The sequence below is a fragment of the Schistocerca serialis genome, chromosome 4 (genome assembly GCF_023864345.2).
Source record: "Schistocerca serialis cubense isolate TAMUIC-IGC-003099 chromosome 4, iqSchSeri2.2, whole genome shotgun sequence".
NCBI lineage: Eukaryota > Metazoa > Arthropoda > Insecta > Orthoptera > Acrididae > Schistocerca > Schistocerca serialis.
Window position 1 is genome coordinate 90,443,813 of NC_064641.1, and position 21,714 is coordinate 90,465,526.

A 21,714-nucleotide genomic window follows, 5' to 3' on the forward strand; every position below is an offset into this window, starting at 1 on the left:
TGGATAGACAGAATTTTTGTAGGCGGAGCTTAGGGTTAACATTGAGACCCTGATTGGTCAGATGAAAACACAGCTAGATAGTTTTTTTTAAACCAACTTCGGTAAATTGTAATAAGGAGAAGTTAGGGGAGTTGCTTCGGAGACGGCGAGGTGAGCAGAGCTGTGCTGATCGCCGCCCCCTGACGAACACCGACAAGGTAATGAACGCACGCGATGCCGCATAACAGCGCATAAAGCTTCACTCAGAACTGCAGAAGTATCATGTGTTACACCCCCTCTTTGCGTAATGCTAGTGTCGATCGTCAATTAAAGCTCATGGTGTTCACATTTGCCACTTGAAGTAAAAATCTGAAACGCGATGAATTTTCTGTTATATAGTTATTGAGAAGCCACATCAGCCACTGTAATTTACAACAAGTTAGATAAATAATTAAAGATAATTGAGGGTCACTGTAGACCATTTTGATAGTTTTCTCTTTTGTGAAACTTAATTTAAACCTAGGTATTGTAGATGTGATATGGCATAGGTCATCCTTCGATCCATTGTAGAACTTCGAAACCCATTCAGGGAATATTCGTTCACATTTTTGTTGAACGCAGTTGGTTTTCAACCATCCTGTATTAAAACATTTCCTTTTATCAATAGTGCAATTTATAAACGATGTTTTGTGAGTAGAATAAAATTTCCAATGGTAAACGTAACTGCTTTTTCGACGTTATTTTACCTTCTACCTAAAAATAGGAAAGCCTTGAACCCCTTCCACTAAATTTAGTTAGTATTAAGATTCCTTTACAGGGAGTGCAGTGGAGCTGATGCTGAAACCATTAAGTATTTGGTTATATCATCGCTAGTCTCACTGAACTCTTTTGAATTCTACATGTCATGTGTGGTCTGACGTCTCCTTACCAGCAACAGGTCCCAGGTTCAAACTAGACAATTCCCTAAAAAACACGCTCAGAGCGTCGTTGCGCGAAAGTGGTAGGGAGACACGATATAGAACAAACAGACACCACGCAGAATGTTTAGGTACTTGTCTGACTGGATCTATAACCAGGCTTTGGACGTGTAAGTGAAGCTCCGGACACCACATGGGTTAGAGACTGATCTTCGTGTGGAGTGTAACCTTGGAACGGTTACGAGCTAGTACGAGAGGACATATCTCTTCTACAATGTTTTCCGTTTAATTTCAGAACACATCCCAAATGTGCTAGCTCCTATTGAATAGCCTCACCGCGTGCCACAAAGGGCACGTTGTATACCAAAGACGGTGCGCAGCCGTGCACCTGAGTATATCAAAGTTACTTCATAAGACATTTCCGTGGAACAGGATAACCAGTGGTGCCACAGAAGCAGTCACTCACTCGTGCATATAATAAACATATTTCACGCAAATTACGTAAGATAAAAATGCCGATCACCCCATGCTGAGAAGAATCGATCTTTTCGACTAACCTGCGGATGACCGTATCGATTCAGAATCTCTCTTAAACGTACAAAAAGCTGAAACTAAAAGTGAATTTGCTGCCTGCCCTTTTTCATGTCTCCGTTGCCACACGATCTTCAGTAGGAAGACGTCCGACTGCAACAGGTGTTGAACAGAAAGCTGACTAGATACTGTCTGTATCCGAATAATCGGGAAGTTTCTTAATTCCAGGAAGATGCTGGATGTGAACTGAACACGGTAGATATGAGAGAGATGTATGTCGTTAGATGGTCCACGTTTGTGCTGACATTGATAATCTTAAAATCAATAATTACATATCAGAAGTACTCTTCCCTTTCTCCTTAAGCCTTTAATCCACCACATCTCTCATCATAATGCCTGATTAAGAATTTGGTCATCTTCTATCTATACAGTCCATTTCAGTGTCACTTACAGAAGGAAAAGTTGCAGACTACAAGGAAAACTGAAATATAATGACACTTGGAGGAAAAACCAGCAATTTCTTGGAATAACAAAAGCGATTAGGCACGCACAAGATAGTTTGAGAAACACATAATATGGAGGAGCTTACCACATCACCGACATGTAGTTTTTAAAACTGTGCGTTACAAAGAAATACTAGTTTCGACAGTAGCTCTTTCCAAGGTGTATTTAAAAACATACTAGCACTCCAGAATTGTACAACACCCGAATTACAAAAGCCTGCACAACCGTATTGGAGCAGTATTTTCCAAAATAGCAGTAACTGTCTGTAAGAATTAGGACACCCCAACCTTGTCACACAAAAATCGTTTCATAAGCATCCGTGTATACCACAGTCGTCTAAGTGACGATCTAAAACATAAAACCCACAGAGTGATAATGATTGCGATTGTTAGAGCAATGACACACAAATAAAGACCACAATAAACATTTGTTGTTGTTGTTGTGGTCTTTAGTCCTGAGACTCATTTGATGCATCTATCCATGCTACTATACCCTGTACAAGCTTCTTCATCTCCCAGTACCTACTGCAACCTACATCCTTCTGAATCTGCTTAGTGTATTTATCTCTTCGTCTCCCTCTATGAATTTTACCCTCCACGCTGCACTACAATAGTAAATTGGTGATCCCTTGATGCCTCAGAACATGTCCTACCAACCGATCCCTTCTTCTAGTCAATTTGTGCCACATATTCCTCTTCTCCCCAATTCTATTCAATACCTCCTCATTAGTTATGTGAACTATCCATCTAATCTTCAGCATTCTTCTGTAGCACCATTTTCGAAAGCTTCAATTCTCTTTTTGTCTGTTTCATTTCCATACATGGAAGTGCTCCAGACTAATATCTTCGGAAATGACTTTCTAACACTTAAATCTATACTCGCTGTCAACAAATTTCTATTCTTCAGAAACGCTTTCATTGCCATTGCCAGTCTACATTTTATATCCTATCTACTTCGACCATCATCAGTTATTTTTCTCCCCAAATAGCAAAACTCCCTTACTACTTTAAGTGTTTCATTTCCTAATCTAATTGGTTCAAATGGTTCAAATGGCTCTGAGCACTATGGGACTTAACATCTGTGGTCATCAGTCCCCTAGAACTTAGAACTACTTAAACCTAACTAACCTAAGGACATCACACACATCCATGCCCGAGGCAGGATTCGAACCTGCGACCGTAGTAGTCGCGCGGTTCCGGACTGAGCGCCTGAATCCTAATCTAATTCCCCAAGCATTACCCGACCTAATTAGACTACATTCCAATATACTCGTTTTGCTTTTGTTGATGTTTATCTTATATCCTCCTTTCAAGACACTGTCCATTCCGTTCAACTGCTCTTCCAAGTCCTTTGCTGTCTCCGACAGAATTACAATGTCATCGGCGAACATCAAAATTTTTATTTCTTCCCCATGGATTTTAATACCTACTCCGAATTTTTCTTTTGTTTCCTTTACTGCTTGCTCAATATACAGATTGAATAACATCGGGGATAGGCTACAACCTTATCTCACTCCTTTCCCAACCACTGCTTCCCTTTCATGCCCCTCGACTCTTATAACTGCCATCTCGTTTCTGTACAAATTGTAAATGGTCTTTCGCTCCCTGTATTTAACCCCTGCCACCTTCAGAATTTGAAAGAGAGTATTCCAGTCAACATTGTCAAAAGCTTTCTCTAATTCTACAAATGCTAGAAACGTAGGTTTGCCTTTTCTTTATCTATCAAAAATTGCTCAAATGGCTCTGAGCACTATGGGACTTAACATCTATGCTCATCATCACCTACAACTTAGAACTACTTAAACCTAACTAACCTAAGGACAGCACACAACACCCCTTAATCTATCTTCTAGGATAAGGCGTAAGGTCAGTATTGCTTCACGTGTTCCAATATTTCTACGGAATCCAAACTGATCTTCCCCGAGGTCGGCTTCTACCAGTTTTTCCATTCGTCTGTAAAGAATTCGCGTTAGTATGTTACAGCCGTGACTTATTAAACTAATAGTTCGGTAATTTTCACATCTGTCAACACCTGCTTTCTTTGGGATTGGAATTATTATATTTTTCTTGAAGTCTGAGGGTATTTCGCCTGTCTCATACATCTTGCTCAGCAGATGGTTGAGTTTTGTCGGGACTGGCTTTCCCAAGGCTGTCAGTAGTTCTAATGGAATGTTGTCAACTGGTTCAAATGACTCTGAGCCCTATGGGACTTAACGTCTGAGGTCATCAGTCCCCTAGAACTTAGAACGACTTAAACCTAACTAACCTAAGGAATCACACACATCCATGCCCGAGGCAGATTTGGACCTGCGACCGTAGCGGTCGCGCGGTTCCAGAATGTAGCGGCTAGAACCCCTATGCCACTCCTGCCGGCTGTTGTCTACTCCTAGGGCCTTGTTTCGACTTTTGTCTATCAGTGCTCTGTCAAATTCTTCATGCAGTATCGTAGCTCCCATTTCATCTTCATCAACATCCTCTTCCATTTCCATAATATTGTCCTCAAGTAAAGCGCCCTTGTATAGACCCTCTATATACTGCTTTAAACTTTCTGGTTTCCCTTCTTTGCTTAGAACTGGGTTTCCTTCTGAGCTCTTGATATTCATACAAGAGATAACAAATATTAACAAGCGGGAAACAAACATCACGATGCACAGCCACAAACCACACCTACATACAGCTGCCGAGCGGTTCTAGGCGCTCAGTCCGTAACCGCGCGTCCTTCTGAGCTCTTGATATTCATACAAGAGATAATAAATATTAACAAGCGGGAAACAAACATCACGATGCACAGCCACAAACCACACCTACATACAGCTGCCGAGCGGTTCTTGGCGCTCAGTCCGTAACCGCGCGACTGCTACGGTCGCAGGTTTGAATCCTGCCTCGGCCATGGATGTGTGTGATATCCTTAGGTTAGTTAGGTTTAAGTAGTTCTAAGTTCTGGGTACTGATGACCACAGATGTTAAGTACCATAGTGCTCAGAACCATTTGAACCATTACATAAAGCAGCTTATGGTACCGTTACATTGATGGTGCCTTATTTGTGCTCTATTTGACAGTTACATCTTTCCGTGCACTCTTGTACACGTGTGACGGTAGCATAAACATGTACACTTTATAAAATGATTTTGATTACGGTGTGTTTTTACGTTTTTAGATGCTTTTGATAATGAATCCCGTTTGAAATTAGAAGTGCTTTATGAAGTACAATTTTAAAGTACAACCTATTGGAACGATATGGTTCCTCAGATTTCCTGAGGTTTTGGTTGCCACCCATAAGAAGCTGAAAGACTGGTAGCCAATCATAAGAAGCTGAAAGACACTGCACCACTGATACAGCATATTACCGCTTCTCTCAGCCGAAATCGGCAAGTTTTTGTAGCATGCGTGACTAAATCCGGCAGTTTCGAGCCAACGCCCAACACAGGACCTCAGGCAAGGCCTCGGCGCGAGGAGCAATGCTTTCACGTCAAGTGAAGCCGGTGTATATAAACCCGCACCGTCCACTACTGAGCTACATTTCGGCAGCGGCAGTAGCAGCAGCAGGAACTCTCCTAGCCATGAACACTCTGGTATGTAATTGCAGTTGTGTTTATTCACCACTCACGCAGACTGAAAATCCTTTGTTGGTACTTTCCTGTTACATTACACCAGTAGGAAAATAAAGCATTGCCTGAGATTACTTCTCGTATTTCAGATCGTGCTGAGTGCCGTCCTGGCCGTCGCCGTGGCTAAGCCCGGCTACCTGGGCGCCGCCCCCGCCGCAGTCGTCGCCCCCGCGGCCTACGCCGCCCCCGCGGTGGTGGCCGCCCCCGTGCACGCCGGCTACGCCGCCTACGGCCCCGCCCCCGTCGCCGTCCGCTCCGACGGATACCTGGTGGACACCCCTGACGTTGCCGTCACCAAAGCCGCCCACCTGACCGCCGTCGCCCAGACTCAGGCCCGTGACGCCGTCGTCAACGGCGCCGCCGCCCTGGCCGCCCACGCCGCCCACGCCTACGCTGCCCACGCTTACGCCGCCCCCGCTGTAGCGTACGCCGCCCACGCTCCAGTGGCGTACGCCGCCCCCGCCGCCTACGCTGCGCCCGGTGCCCTCGCAGCTGCCGCCCACCTCCACGCCAAGGCTGCTCTGCTGGGCTGAAATGTCTGATTAATCTTCCCTTCATTACTTCTCTATCTATGTCGTATAAAAATAAATAAAAATCACAAAACAAATTTTATGATTCGTTATTTCCTTTCCCACTGTCATTCTGCAACAAGTAATACATTGTCTTAACATCATGCTACAAACTCAGGAGTTTCCTAAAATGTTGGCTGCTACATTGTTCTGTTCTAGGAGCACTGTTTTTCTTGATTTGTATCCGTAATGTGCCAGAAATCACAACAGATGAGTCACGCAATATTTCAGTTTATGAATGACACGAGTTTCGTACATTCTTGGAATGAAACATAAATAATTTAGCAAATATCGAAGTGGCGACTTCAAGAATGTGGTTCGCAGAGGGTACATGGTCTCCTAACTCTAAGAACTCAAGTCTCGTGCTATTAGGTTGTTGCATGTTCATAGTGTTTTAGCTTTGGATGTCGGTCTTCCGGCTGCTGTGGGATTATTTATTGATTGTCATTTCTTATTTGTAGTTCACTGCTGCTCTTAGAGTTTACAAAATGGCTCTGAGCACTATTGCGACCTATCTTCTGAGGTCATCAGTCGCCTAGAACTTAGAACTAAGTAAACCTAACTAACCTAAGGGCATCACACACATCCATGCCCGGGGCAGGATTCGAAACTGCGACCGTAGCGGTCACTCGGCTCCAGACTGTAGCACCTCGAACCGCACGGCCACTGTGGCCGGCTAAAGTTTACATATTGTCATTTTGACACTTACAGATAGTGAGTGGATGCTAGAAAATGCAGTGTCAAGTACATTTCTGATATACTCAAAAATGGTTCAAATGGCTCTAAGCACTATGGGACTTAACATCTCAGGTCATCAGTCCCCTAGACTTAGAACTACTTAAACCTAACTAATCTAAGGACATCACACACATTTATGCCCGATGCAGAATTCGAACCTGCGACCGTAGCGGTCGCGCGGTTCCAGACAGTAGCGCCTTTAACCGCTTGGCCACCACGGCCGGCTCTCTCCGTTTTCAGGAAGACCTTCGTCGTTTAATGAACATCGTTTAAACACGATAATCCACAACGATCCAATTCAGTTTACTCGAGAAGTGGCATATGTGATGAACTGTGACCATTCGTATGCATGCAATTGGGAAGATTAAAAAATCGGATGTGTGGGTACTTCGTGCTCTAAGCCAGAATCACAAAAAGTCAGCTGATGGTCATACACGTATGTGCCTATCTGCTTGCTCGTCATCAATTGGCTCGTAAACAACATCGATGATTCCTATCCTGTCCCTTTACTGGTGACGAGAAATGGTGTCTTTTGGCTAGCGTAAGGAAAAGATGGTGATGGTTGAGCACAAACTAAACAGCGACTTTCCTTACGAAGACCTGGGCGCATCCGCAAAAGATAATGTTATGCATCTGGCGCCGCAGTGACAGTGTGGCGCACTACGAATTGCTTCCCAGATGTGTAAACATCACTACTGACAGTTACTGTCAACAAATGAGACGTCACGCAGACGCAATGCGAGAACAACTACTGACAAAACTGCCTGTGAAGTGATGTTATTCCACTATAACGCCCTCCCGAATTCTGCTTCACTGGCAAAATACACTATACACATGTTGGGTTGGGGAGTCATTCCGCACCCACATTATTCATCTGATCTTGCGGTCTCAGATTCTCACCTTTTTCTCTCTCTATCTAACAGCTTTCTAGGAACTACCTCTTGGGATGAAAATGAGCTCCGAGTTCTTCTCCTGCAAACCATGTAATTGCTTCAGTCGCGGAATCAAAAAGCTATCCCAGTGTTGTAAATAATGAAGAAGAATACATTATTGATGACGAAAGTGTCTGTCATGCGTCTCTGTTGTGTTTATTAAACTTTGGGAAAAACTTCACGAACTTATGCACCAATTTCTAACACAAGACTAGAAGAAAACATAAACGTCGAACATTTCTTCTGGTTATTGGGTCTGAATGCAACGGAAAGCCTCGTTTGATATACCACAGTCAGGATTGTGTGCAGAATCTGATGTAGTTACCACAGTAACCTTCTCTGCCATTGCAACTGATACTGGAAAAGGTCACTAAAGGCCTTGCTGCTGTGCCCCATACCACCATATCATCATCATCATTCTCATTTGAGATTGGAAAACTTCTTTACTGTAATCATTTTCGTTATATTAATGCTATAATGCCTTGGTTTGTGGCAAATATTTCCATTTACAAATAATCGTCTTAGGCTACAATATGAATGTTGAAACAATTATTTTCGCAGAATCTGTATAGGCTTTTCTCCAATACTCTCCGAGTTTGAATGGCCCTCTCCACTCTCTCTTGGCTTGTAAAATGGGTCCTCTTGGACGAGACTTCAGAGTTCACTATGGGAAACAGGGAAAAGAAAGCTATTTGCATTTGGATAACGCTTGCTTAACCATCGTTCGTACTATCCTACTGTTTCCATTTTCATTAGGTTACTACAAAAATGAGTGATGTAGTCAGTCGTGAGCCGATATTCATTGATCTTTGAGGTGTCAGTTTTGACTTCATTGAAGCTTCTCAAACAGAGAGAAAAACTAGCTTTCGTCGCAACAGCAATTACGTATTTATACCAAAACTTACAAAACAGATCCGCAGTGTTGTCTTTCCATAATTAAGGAAACTCGTGCCGAAACACTTTGTAAAATGCTGAGAGAAAGAAGTATTATTGGGAGGAAATTTTGGGATCCACACAGAAATTAAATAAATCACCTATGATATCCAATTTTCCTTTAAAATTATGGTAGTGCCTGTATCATTCACTGAGGTGACAACGAACTCGCGATAGCTATATGCACATACACTGATGGCGGCAGTGTCGCGTACATAAGGTATAAAAGGGCAATGCATTGGTGGAGCTGTCATTTGTACTCAGGTGACTCATACGATACGTTTTACGGCGTGATTATGGCTGCAAGTGGTAATTAACAGTCTCTGAATGCGGAATGGTAACTGGAGTTAGACGCATGAAACATTCCATTCCGGAAATCGTTAGCGAATTGAGTATTCCGAGATCCATAATGTCAAGATCGTATCAAGAATACATAATGCCACGCATTCTCGCCAGCGACAACGCAGTGGCGAAAGGCCTTCACCTAAAGATGGAGAGCAGCGGCGTATGCGTAGAGTTGTCAGTGTTAACAGACAAGTAACACTTCCGGAAAGCGTTTGACTCGGTGCCCCACTGCAGACTCCTAACTAAGGTACAAGCCTATGGGACTGGTTCCCAAATATGTGAGTGGCTCGATGACTTCTTAAGTAATAGAAGCCAGTACGGTGTCCTCGATGGTGGGTGTTCATCGGAGGTGAGGGTATCATCTGGAGTGCCCCAGCGAAGTGTGGTGGGTCCGCTGTTGTTTTCTATCTACATAAATGATCTTTTGGAGCGGGTGGATAGCAATGTGCGGCTGTTTGCTGATGATGTTGTGGTGTACGGGAAGGTGTCGTAGTTGAGTGACTGTAGGAGGATACAAGATGACTTGGGCAGGATTTGTGATTGGTGTAAAGAATGGCAGCTAACTCTAAATATAGGTAAATTAATGCAGGTGAATAGGAAAAAGAATCCCGTAATGTTTGAATAATCCATTAGTAGTGTTGCGTTTGACACAGTCACGTCGACTAAATATTTGGACGTAACATTGTAGAGCGATATGAAGTGGGACAAGAATGTAATGGCAGTTGTGGGGAAGGCGGATAGTCGTCTTCGGTTCATTGGTAGAATTTTGGAAAGATGTGGTTCATCTGTAAAGGAGACCGCTTATAAAACACTAATACGACCTATTCTTGAGTACTGCTCGAGCGTTTGGGATCCCTATCATGTCGGATTGAGGGAGGACATAGAAGCAATTCAGAGGCGGGCTGCTAGATTTGTTACAGGTAGGTTTGATCATCACGCGAGTGTTACGGAAATGCTTCAGGAACTCGGGTGCGAGTCTCTAGAGGAAAGGAGGCGTTCTTTTCGTGAATCGCTACTGATGAAATTTAGAGAACCAGCATTTGAGGCTGACTGCAGTACAATTTTACTGCCGCCAACTTATATTTCGCTAAAAGACCACAAACATAAGATAAGAGGGATTAGGGCTCGCATAGAGGCATATAGGCAGTCAGTTTTCCCTCGTTCTGTTTGGGAGTTGAACAGGGAGAGGGGATGCTAGTTGTGGTACGAGGTACCCTCCGCCACGCACCGTATGGTGGATTGCAGAGTATGTATGTAGATGTAGATGTAGACAGCGTGAACTAACCACAGAAATCAAAGTGGGATATAGGAAGAATGTATCTGTTTGGACAGTGCTGTGAAATTTGGTGTTAATGGGTTATGGCAGCAGACGAACGACGCGAGTGTCTATTCTAACAGCACGACATCGCCTACAGTGCCTCTCCTGGGCTCGTAACCATATCGGTTGGACCCTAGACGAATGGAAAACCATGGCCTGGCCAGATGAGTCACGATTACAGTTGGTAAGAGTTGGTGGTAGTGTTGAAGTCTGGCGCAGACCCCACGAAACTTTGGACCCAGATTATCAACAAAGGACTGCGCAAGCTAGTGGTGGCTCCATATTGGTATGGGCTGCATTTATATGGAGTGAACCGGGTCCCTGGTCCACGTGAACACATCATTGACTGGAAATGGTTATGTTCGGCTACATGGCAACCATTTTCAGCCATTCATAGACATCATGCCCCAAAACAACGATAGAATTTGTATGGTTGACAATTCTGGACAATTTAAGCGAATGGTTTGACCACCGAGATCGGCCGACATGAATCCCATCAGACATTTATGGGGCATAATTGAGAGGTCAGTTCGTGTACCAAAACCTGCACCGGCAATATTTTCGTAATTATGGGCGTCTGTAGAGGCAGCGTGGGTCAATATTTCTGCAGGTGGCTTCCAGAGACTTGTTGAGTCCGTATCATGTCCAGTTGCTGCATTAAGCCGAGCAAAAATAGGTCAGACACGGTTTTGGGTGGTATCCTATGATTTTTGTCGCGTCAGTGTAAGCATGTAATTAAAGCTTAGTTTCAGAATTATTTTAACAGTGGTATGGAATTAGTCTTCCTAAGAATTCCTCTTACAGTAAACAGCACCAGCCTAGAATTGCTACTCTCTGCATGGCTAGGCTTTGATAAGAAGGACCGGTGACATGACATTCAGCTCACGTGCAGGAATATAATGTGTGACTGAGCTGGGTGGACGGAGCTTAAAACTTCACAAAGAGAACAATTTGTTGTTAAAAATAATACTCTAAGTGGTTTACACAGTCTGACAAAAAAAGTGAAGCAAGTAGAAGTGGAGGAGGAAACGAAGTGAAAGTACACAGGTTGAGAAGTATTTTATGTACTTCCAGTTATTACAAAGTTGAATCAAATTTACAAATAACTTGACAGTACGAATCCATATATCAGTATGATGTTGCACCCCTTCTGACGTGGATTCATGCCTGATACGGATTGCAGGGACGTCATAAAGCCATTAATTTCCCCGCTGAGGCTACATGGCCGACGAAAGTTGTAACTGGATGTTGATGTCCTCGATGCAGGCACTGGACCAGAGTCGATGACCAAGCTGGTCCCACAAAATCTAAAACTGTACACTAAAGAAGCTATTGCGTGAAACTCGTTATTATACACTGCCATAACAGTGCTGTAATGCGCGAGGTCGTAGTACGTATCTTGCAATTCTGACACAGAAAACTAAGACAGTAAAAGTGTGCATAAAATTACAAACTGAACTTTGACAGAATAGTACCGACAAATGCTTCATTTAAGATACGCTGCAAATTCACGAATCCAAACTAAGTACAATTCCGAATCCTGAATGACACACATACGGACATGTGATACGGCACGGTAAGGGTAAGAATTTCTGAGAGAAGAAAAGAGATATGAACTAAGCTTTAATTCGACTGACCCTTATTATAATTTATAAAGCTGGGATTGACTGTAAATAATCTTACTGTGCCCTATCACTTATGTCTACATCTAGATCTAAGTGATTACTCTGCTATTCAATGAACCACCTTCAAGCTGTCTCTCTACCGTTCCTATCTCGAATGGCGAGCGGGAAAAACGGGCACTTAAACTTTTCTGTGCGTGCAATGATTTCTCTTATCTTATCGTGATGATCATTTCTCCCTATGTAGGTGAGTGCCAACCGAATGATTTCGCAATCGGAGGAGTAAACTGGTGATTTAAATTTCGTGAGAACATCCCGCGCACTGAAAAACGCATTTGTCTTAATGACTGCCAGTCCAATTCACGTATCATGCCTGTGACACTACCTCCCCTGTTTTGCGATAATACTAAACCAGCCGCCCCTCTTTGTACTTTTTAGATGTCATCCGTCAGTCCCACCTGATACGGATCCCATACCGCACAGCAATACTCCAGAACAGAGCGGACAAGCGTGGTGTAAACAGTCTCTTTAGTGGCTCTGAGCACTATGCGACATAACTTCTGAGGTCATCAGTCGCCTAGAACTTAGAACTATTTCAACCTAACTAACCTAAGGACATCACACACATCCATGAACGAGGCAAGATTCGAACCTGCGACCGTAGCGGTTGCCCGGTTCCAGACTGTAGCGCCCAGAACCGCACGGCCACTCCGGCCGGCAGTCTCTTTAGTAGACCTGTTGCACCTTCTTGTTAAGTGTTCTGGCAATGAATCGCAGTCTTTGGTTTGCTCTACCCACAACCTTATCTTTGAGATTGCTTCAATTTAGGGTATTTGTAACTGTAATCCCTAAGTATTTATTTGAATTCACAGCCTTCAGATTTGTGTGACTTATCGTTTGATCGAAATTAAGTGCATTATTTTTTTGTACCCATGTGAATAACTTCACACTTTTCTTTATTCAGGGTCAATTGCCACTTTTCGTACCATACAGATAACTTAGCTAAATCATTTTGCATTTCGTTTTGGTCATCTGATGAATTTACAAGATGGTAACTGTTAGCATCATCTGCAAACAATCTAACAGGGCTACACAGATTGTCTGCTACGTCGTTAATATAGATCAAGAACAACAGAGAGCCTATTACACTTCCTTAGGGAACGCCGGAAATTACTTCTATTTTACTCTATGACCTTCCGTCTTCCGTCTATTTCTGTCAGGAAATCACGAATCCAGTCGCACAACTGAGGCGATATTCCGTAGGCACGCAGTTTGGTTAGAAGACGCTTGTGAGGAACGCCGTCGAAAGCTTTCTGGAGATCTAAAAATGTGGAATCAATTTCCATCCTCTGTCGATAGCACTCATTATTTCTTGAGTATAAAGAACTAGTCTTCTTTCACAATAACGATGTTTTCTGAGTCCGTGCTGATTATGTGTCAATAAATCGTTTTCTTCGAGGTTATTCATAATGTTTGAACACAGTATATGCCCCAAAACCATATTACAAATCGACGCTAGTGATATGGGCCTGTAATTCACCGAATTACTCCTATTTCCCATTTTGGGTGTTGGTGTGACTTGAGCAATTTTCTAGTCCTTAGGTACAAAACTTTCAATGAGCGAGCAGTTATATATAATTGCTAAATATCGAGCTATTGTATCAGCATACTCTGAGAGGAACCTGACTGGTATACAATGTGGAGCAGAAGCCTTGCCCTTATTAAGTGCTTTAAGCTGCTTTGTTACACCGAGGATATCTACTTCTACGTTCTTCATCTTGGCAGGTGTTTTTGATTGGAATTCAGGAATATTTACTTCGTCTTCTTTCGTGAAGGAGTTTCGGAAAACCGTGTTTAAAAACTCCACATCAGTGGTACTGTCATCAGTGACTGCACCGTTGTTATCGCGCAGTGAAGGTATTGATTGCGTCTTGCCATTGGTGTGGTTTATGTATGACCAGAATCTCTTTGGGTTTTCTGGTAGATTCCGAGACAGAGTTTCGTTGTGGAATTTATTAAAAGCATCTCGCATCCAAGTACGCGCTATACTTCGAAATTCTGCAAGACTTTGCTGTTCTTAGGTATTTTGCCTTATGTTAAATTTGGCATGCTTGTTTCGTTGCCTCTGCAACAGCGATCTGACCCGTTTAGTGTGTCACGGGCGATAAGTACCATCACTTGTTAGTTTATGTCAATTGCTGTCGATACTATCTCTTTGAAATCATTCCACATCTTTTCTACGCTTATGTGAGCAGATCTGAAGGAGTGGAGACTATCTCTTAAAAAGGAGTTAATAGCATTTTTATCAGCTTTTTTAAATAGATGTACTACGCGTTTCTTTTTGGTATTCAGCCAGGAAGCAACTGCCTTGTGGTCGCTAATCCCTGTATTCGTCAGGATACTCACTATTTGTCCAGGATTTTTTGTTGCTAAGAGGTGAAGTAGGCTCTCGCAACCGTCTGAGAAAGCATTCAGTACAATTTCGGATGACGTTTCATGCCTGAGGCCGGTTTTAAACATATAGACTGCCTTTAACAAATTTTCGTGACTCGCCTAGTGGTAACAGAAACTCGATATTGTCCGAATGTAGTGAATGCAGTGCAGCAGCAAAGTAGCTAAAGAAAAACTTGCCCAAGTGCAATGCAAGATAAAGCAACTATGCCAAGCACATCATACTTTAAGCCTTAAGTACCTGTGTACCTCTAAGTGCAATGCAGTGACACTCGATTACAGAAGAAAACTTTACTAAGGCGACAGAAAAAGAAACAATCTCCTAAATGATATAGAAGAGACGAACATTGAGAAAAAGCTATTATGAAACTGACTTTTAATGATAACAACAATATTTACGAAATTCAGTTCTTATAAAAAGCATAACTCTGCCATGTAGCTCGTTATTTAAATGGTAAAGGCGTGGTGAATTTCTTACTCTGAGTCCAAGCCATGGGAGTAGATGATTTTGTTTAATCTCGTCTCGACAATCAAATTAACCGAATCATCCAGAAAATTGGCCTTCCTCAAACTCATCGTAAAGTACATGCTAGCAAGGAATGGAGCGGCATTTTACTTGAATATCTTCACACTTCTAAAATCAGTCTTAGCACACCATATCTGCAAAAACTAATATCTTCGGCGCTTGCATCTCTTTGTGCTGGTAACTATTTTCCCAAACCGCTAAGCAGGTACTTACAGACGTTTCTAGGTCAATACAATGGGTTGTGACTTCATCTGACGAGATGACACTCATGGATCATATATACGCCACCTGACAAAAAAAGAATCGTAGCACACTGAAGACGTCGTAGAATGTCGAAGTAGCTTCGTGTACGTACGCACCAGCGGCGATGATGTAAATGACTGGATTTTAATTCTCTGTGATAGGTACAACGACCTCTAGAGTCCATTAGTATTGTTCGTCTATATTGTTCTTATCAAGCCTGATAGGATAGACACTGAAGAGCCAAAGAAACTGGTACACCTGCCGAATATTGCGTAGGGCCCCGCGAGCACGCAGAAGTGCCGCAACTCGCAATGGCACGGACTCGACTAATGTCTGAACTAATGCGGGAGGGAACTGACACCATGAACCCTGCAAAGCTGTCCATAAATCCGTAAGACTACGAGGGCGTGGAGATCTCTTCTGAATAGGACGTTGCAAGACATCCCAGATATGCTAAATAATGTTCATGTCCGAGGTGTTTGGTCGCCGGCGGAAGTGTTAAACTCAGAAGATTATTCCTGGAACCACTCTGTAGCGACTCTGGACTTGTGGGGTGAGGCATTGCCCTCCTGGAGTTGCCTAAGTCCGTCGGGATGCACAATGGACATGAATGGATGCAAGTGATCAGACAGGATGCTGACGTACGTGTCACCTGTTAGAGACTTACGTAGACGTATCAGAGGTCCCATATCACTCTAACTGCACACGCCCCACACCATTACAGAACTTCCACCAGCTTGAACAATCCCCTGCTGACATGCAGGCTCCATGGATTCATGAGGTTGTCTCCATACCCGTACACGTCCATCCAGTCGATACAATTTGAATCGAGACTCGTCCCATCAGGCGAAGTGTTTCCATTCATCAACAGTCCAATGTCGGTGTTGACGGGCCCAGTAGAGGCGTAAAGGTTTCGGTAGTGCAGTCATCAAGGGTACACGAGTGGATCATCGGCTCCGAAAGCCTATATCGATGATGTTTCGTTGAATGGTTCGCACGCTGACACTTGCTGATGGCCCAGCATTGAAATCTGCTGCAATATGCGGAAGGACTGCACTTCTGTCAAGTTGAACGACTCCCTTCAGTAGTCGTTGGTCCCGTTCTTGCAGGATCTTTTTCCGGCCGCAGTGATGTCGGAGATTTGATGTTTTACCGTATTCCTGATATTCAGGGTACACTCGTGAAATGGTCGTACGGGAAAATCCCCAGTTCATCGCTACCTCGGAGATGCTATGTCCCACCGCTCGTGCGCCGACTATAACACGACGTTCAGACCCACTTAATTCCTGGTAACCTGCCATTGTAACAGCAGTAACCGATCTAACAACTGCGCCAGACACTTGTTCTCTTGTATAGGCGTTGCCGACCGCAGCGCCGTATTGTGCCTGTTTACATATCTCTGTATTCGAATGTACAAGCCCATACCGCTTCAGTATATGAGGGGTGCGAGCAGCATCAAATGCTGAGTGACCACAGTGGAGGAAACGGAGATATCACCAACTCTTGTGAGAAAGTGTTATCACACCTGACAAAATTTGAAAGGGAACTCATTGTGGTTCTCCAGTTGGCCCGATGGTCGAATGGTGTAGTATCCACTTATGTGGCAACATTCTGATAAGACAGTGGCCGGATGTTGGTCTGCATGGGAACGTGTGGGTGAGCATGCTGGGGTCAAAATTTTGATCGAACATGTCTTTCCACGACAAGGGAGGATCGCGGTATTGCGCACCAAGTACATCGTAACCCCTTCACATCTGGGCCAGTTATCCGAGAACAAGCAAGGAACACCTCCAACGTACTGTGTCATCCTGCAACAGGTCACGTCGTCAATGCTAAATTATTCGAAAACGGCACAACGCATAGATTTCTTTTCTGAACAGTTGTTTCCAGCACAACCTTCCCCGTAACACCACAACAAGCTATTCAGACTGGTTCTGTACGATATAACCCAGTGTTTGGCCACATCTGCTGTGACACAATGAAGACTATGTCACAGGGCGGACAGCACTTTCGATCCGGCTTTTGTTTCTTGCAGCATTGGATTCTGAAGCATTTGAAAATGAGTTCGATTTCATTATGTGGTTACAATTTCTTTGTTAATGTACATGTTTTCTCTCACGCTTCAGCACAAACTTCCGTCGAATTGCCAAATTCCCCGTTGCCTGCCATCTACAGACTACAGTCCTGTTGGAGTTATAGTGTGGATGACGATTATCGCGTTATTGATCTTCGTTTTCCTGACGGCTTGCTTGTATTGGGACCTTTGCCTAATGGATGGAAAAGGGTCTGCGAACTAATGAATAATTCAGAATAAGATTTTCACTCTGCAGCGGAGTGTGCGCTGATATGAAACTTCTTGGCAGATTAAAAGCGTATGCCGGACCGAGACTCGAACATTCTGAAACATCCCCAAGGCTGTGGCTAAGCCATTTCTCTGCCATATCCTTTCTTCCAGGAGTGCTAGCTCTGCAAGGTTCGCAGGAGAGCTTCTGTAAAGTTTTGAAAGTAGGAGACGAGGTACTGGTGGAAGTAAAGTTGTGAGGATGGGGCGTGAGTCGTGCTTGAGTAGCTCAGTTGGTAGAGCACATGCCCGTGAAAGGCAAAGGTCCCGAGTTCGAGTGTCGGTCCGGCACACAGTTTTAATCTGCCAGGGGTTTCAGACTAGTACACACTCCTGTTGAACAGCTCCTGGCAATGTGGACCTTCGGAACTGAAAGGAAGTCTCAATGGATTGCTTCGTATGTTGGGCTCAAGGTATCAGTGGTGATTGGGTTGTTTCGGGGAGAAGACCAGACAGCGAGGTCATCGGTCTCATCGGATTAGGGAAGGACGGGGAAGGAAGGCGGCCGTGCCCTTTCAAAGGAACCATCCCGGCATTTGCCAAGAGCGATTTAGGGAAATCACGAAAACCTATATCAGGATGACCGGACGCGGGAGTGAACCGTCGTCCACCCGAATGCAAGTCCAGTGTGCTACCCACTGCGTCACCTCGCTCGGTATATCAGTGGTGAGTCGCTGCATTCAGCAGTGGCCGAGCTAGCGTTATCCAGGGACGAAATCCGGGCAAACGTTGCACCTATTCTATCATAAGGGAATACTGGGGATCGTCTGCTTGCAGCAGGACTAAGATCACTTGTGCCCTATCCAGGCTCCTACTGACCCCTCGTCACCGCCAATCATGGCTACTCTGATGCTGTGAGGGAGTTGACTGGAGAGTGAAATGGCACTTGTAGCCTTCAGTGGAGAGAGTTGGTACTATCTGTCTGCGAATGATGGACGAATAAGCGTAAGGCGTGGACTTGGTGAACTGCCTGTTCCAGAGTGGATTTGCCCACTTCAAAAAGCTCCCACCCCAGGCTTCATGGTGTAGGGAGACACCAGTCACACCTTGCGGTCACATTTGGTGTTACTGCCGGGTAAAGTAAACAGTAGCAGCTACACTGCACGGGCTGTTTGCCTCCTGCTACTTCCATTATTTCGAGGGGAAGGTGATGTGGTTTTCCAGCAGCACAAGGCACGTCGATATGCGGCTAAAAAAATATGTAATATCCTGTGAGATAATTTATATACGGCCCAGTCATACTAATGTGTCCACCGACTATGTCCGACGTCACCGCGCAATAACCATTCACAGACGGCAGATGACGGCAACTGAAATCGAGCGTAGTTCAGAGGGACGCGCAAAACAGCGCAGTAGTTGTCTCATTTCGGAAACGGAGCGGTATGCCTGATGAACGGAAAGGCATGATAATTGACTTGCGGGCCAAGGGTGGAAGCATATCCGAACCAGATAAGTTTGTAAACTGTTCGGTTGTCGCTGTAGTTCGAGTTTACTTTGCCTCGTAAAATTGCGCTCTCTAAAACTGGTGCTGAAGCAATTGCGGTGATACACAGGTCACAGATTACAGGGGTGAGCGACAGCTGCGGAGATTTGTACGTGCGAATAGACGTGCAACTGTTGGGTATGTGACTACCCACATGGAACAAGGTGCCATCGAGAGCGTCTCCTCAACGACTGTTCAGCGAACGTTGTTGCATATGGGCCACCGCAGCAGGCGCCTGTTAGATGCACCCATGTTGACTTCCGTTCATCGGGGACGAAGGCTGCAATTTGCACGCCAGTGACGCAACTGAGTGACGAACAGTGGTCTTTTCAGATGAATCTCGTATTACGCCCCATCGGACATCCTCGAGGATGAGTGTTCATCGGAGGTGAGGGTATCATCTGGAGTGCCGCAGGGAAGTGTGGTTGGTCCGCTGTTGTTTTCTATCTATATAAATGATCTTTTGAATAGGGTGGATAGCAATGTGCAGCTGTTTGCTGGTGATGCTGTGGTGTACGGGAAGGTGTCGTCTTTGAGTGAATGTAGGAGGATGCAAGATGACTTGGACAGGATTTATGATTGGTGTCAAGAATGGCTGCTAACTCTACATATAGATAAATGTAAATTAATGCAGATGAATAGGAAAAAGAATCCCGTAATGTTTGAATACTCCATTAGTAGTGTAGCGCATGACACAGTCACGTCGATTAAATGTTTGGGCGTAACATTGCAGAGCGATATGAAGTGGGACAAGCATGTAATGGCAGTTGTGGCGAAGGCGGATAGTCGTCTTCGGTTCATTGGTAGAATTATGGGAAGATGTGGTTCATCTGTAAAGGAGACCGCTTATAAAACATTAATACGACCTACTCTTTAGTACTGCTCGAGCGTTTGGGCTCCCTATCAGGTCGGATTGAGGGAGGGCATAGAAGCAATTCAGAGGCGGGCTGCTAGATTTGTTACAGGTAGGTTTGATCATCACGCGAGTGTTACGGGAATGCTTCAGGAACTCGGGTGGGAGTCTCTAGAGGAAAGGAGGCATTCTTTTCGTGAATCGCTACTGAGGAAATTTAGAGGCTGACTGCAGTACAAGTTTGCTGCCGCCAACTTATAATTCGCGGAAAGACCACAATGATAAGATATTAGGGCTCGTACAGAGGCATATAGGCAGTCATTTTTCCCTCGTTCTGTTTGGGAGCGGAACAGGGAGAGAAGATGCTAGTTCTGGTACGAGGTACCCTCCGCCACGCACCGTATGGTGGATTGCTGAGTATATATGTAGCTGTTGATGTAGATGAAAGGAAAAAACCATGCAACAATTGTCGGAAGAATGCAAGCCGGTGGAGAGAGTGGTATAGTTCTGGGAATGTTTTCGTGGCATTTCACGTCGTTCTGGAGGGCACAATGGATCAACACATGTAAGCATCTATCCTTGTGGCTATATTCACCCCCACACGAAACTTGTTTTTCCTCGATATGATAGCATCCACCAGCAGGCGCGTACTTCGAAGACCACCAGAATGAGTTTATCATACTTCGCTGCCACCAAACTCCCCAGATTTAAACCCAATCCAGAGTCTGTGCGACCACCTCAACCGGGATATCGTGCCGTGGATTCGCAATCGAGAAATCTAGAGTAATTGACCACTGCAGTGGAGTCAGCATGGCTTTATTTCCCTGTCGGCACCTTCCACTACGTCACTGAGTCTCTCCCTGCAACTCTCCCAGAGGTCCGCGTTGCAAAAAATAGACTTTTCTCAGCTTTTCGCATTAACATGACTGTAGTTACTGTGGGAATCGGATGTAGATATACTGCAGCCACTAATGAACAGTCTACGACAAATTAAATTAGTAGACCAAGGGGAAGTGTACTGAAACCGTGACTGACACGTCGGCTTTTTTCAATGATAGCTACTTTATGCCACATCACCATACTAACAAAAAATTATGTTGACTGTCACTGTAATTAAATCCACAGTGGAATACTCTGGCAACGGTAGACGGTGTAGAAGGCATAACTGAATAGACATGGGATGGGAAGCAGTGGAAAAACAGTGCATTAGAATCCTGGAAGATGGCGGTTCAAATTCCTCTGGCACACCTAGATTTAGGTTTTATGTAGTTCTCGAAAATCGTTTAAGGAAAATTCCGGAAGCGTTCGTTTGAAAAGGATACGACTAATTACAGTACTCACGCTTACTCAATTTGAGTTTGTGCTCCATCTCTAATGACTTCGCTGCAGACGAAATTTTGAATCCTAGACTTCCTGTTTCACTTCAGTAGGAAATACTTGCTAATGAACCTCGCGACGCCCCGGGTTCACGAAAACTGTATAATAAACAATCCTGATAAACCAGTACGAATCTGTGACTTTGCAGAGGAATGCGCGCTAACGTGAAACTTCTCAGACAGGCTGAAACTATTACCCACTCTCGGACTGATTCCACACTGTGTTCTCACACTGTCCACAGTCGTATCCTGTAAGGGATTTCCAGCTTCCTGAACCGCTAAACAGCTATCATTGGAGATGACGTGACGCAGTATAGTTTATGGCGTTCTTGACGCTGACGACCTTACTAACGTTCATTGTGTATGTGGTGGCTGACTGACTAACTTACCAGTGCACAGTGTCTCAGACGTGCAGGCATTTGTTTCCGTATCGGCAGCGATCGCT

At 44.3% G+C, this 21,714-nt stretch overlaps 1 protein-coding gene across 1 annotated transcript in view; it reads left to right on the plus strand.

The window, feature by feature from the left end:
• The window catches only part of LOC126473800 (cuticle protein 16.5-like), a 45,708-nt gene that overhangs the window by 12,733 nt on the left and 11,261 nt on the right, over positions 1–21,714 (plus strand). The window contains exon 2 of the mRNA XM_050101078.1: positions 5,629–5,847. Within this exon, the coding sequence (XP_049957035.1) occupies positions 5,629–5,847 (219 nt within the window). The remainder of the gene's footprint in view (positions 1–5,628; positions 5,848–21,714) is intronic.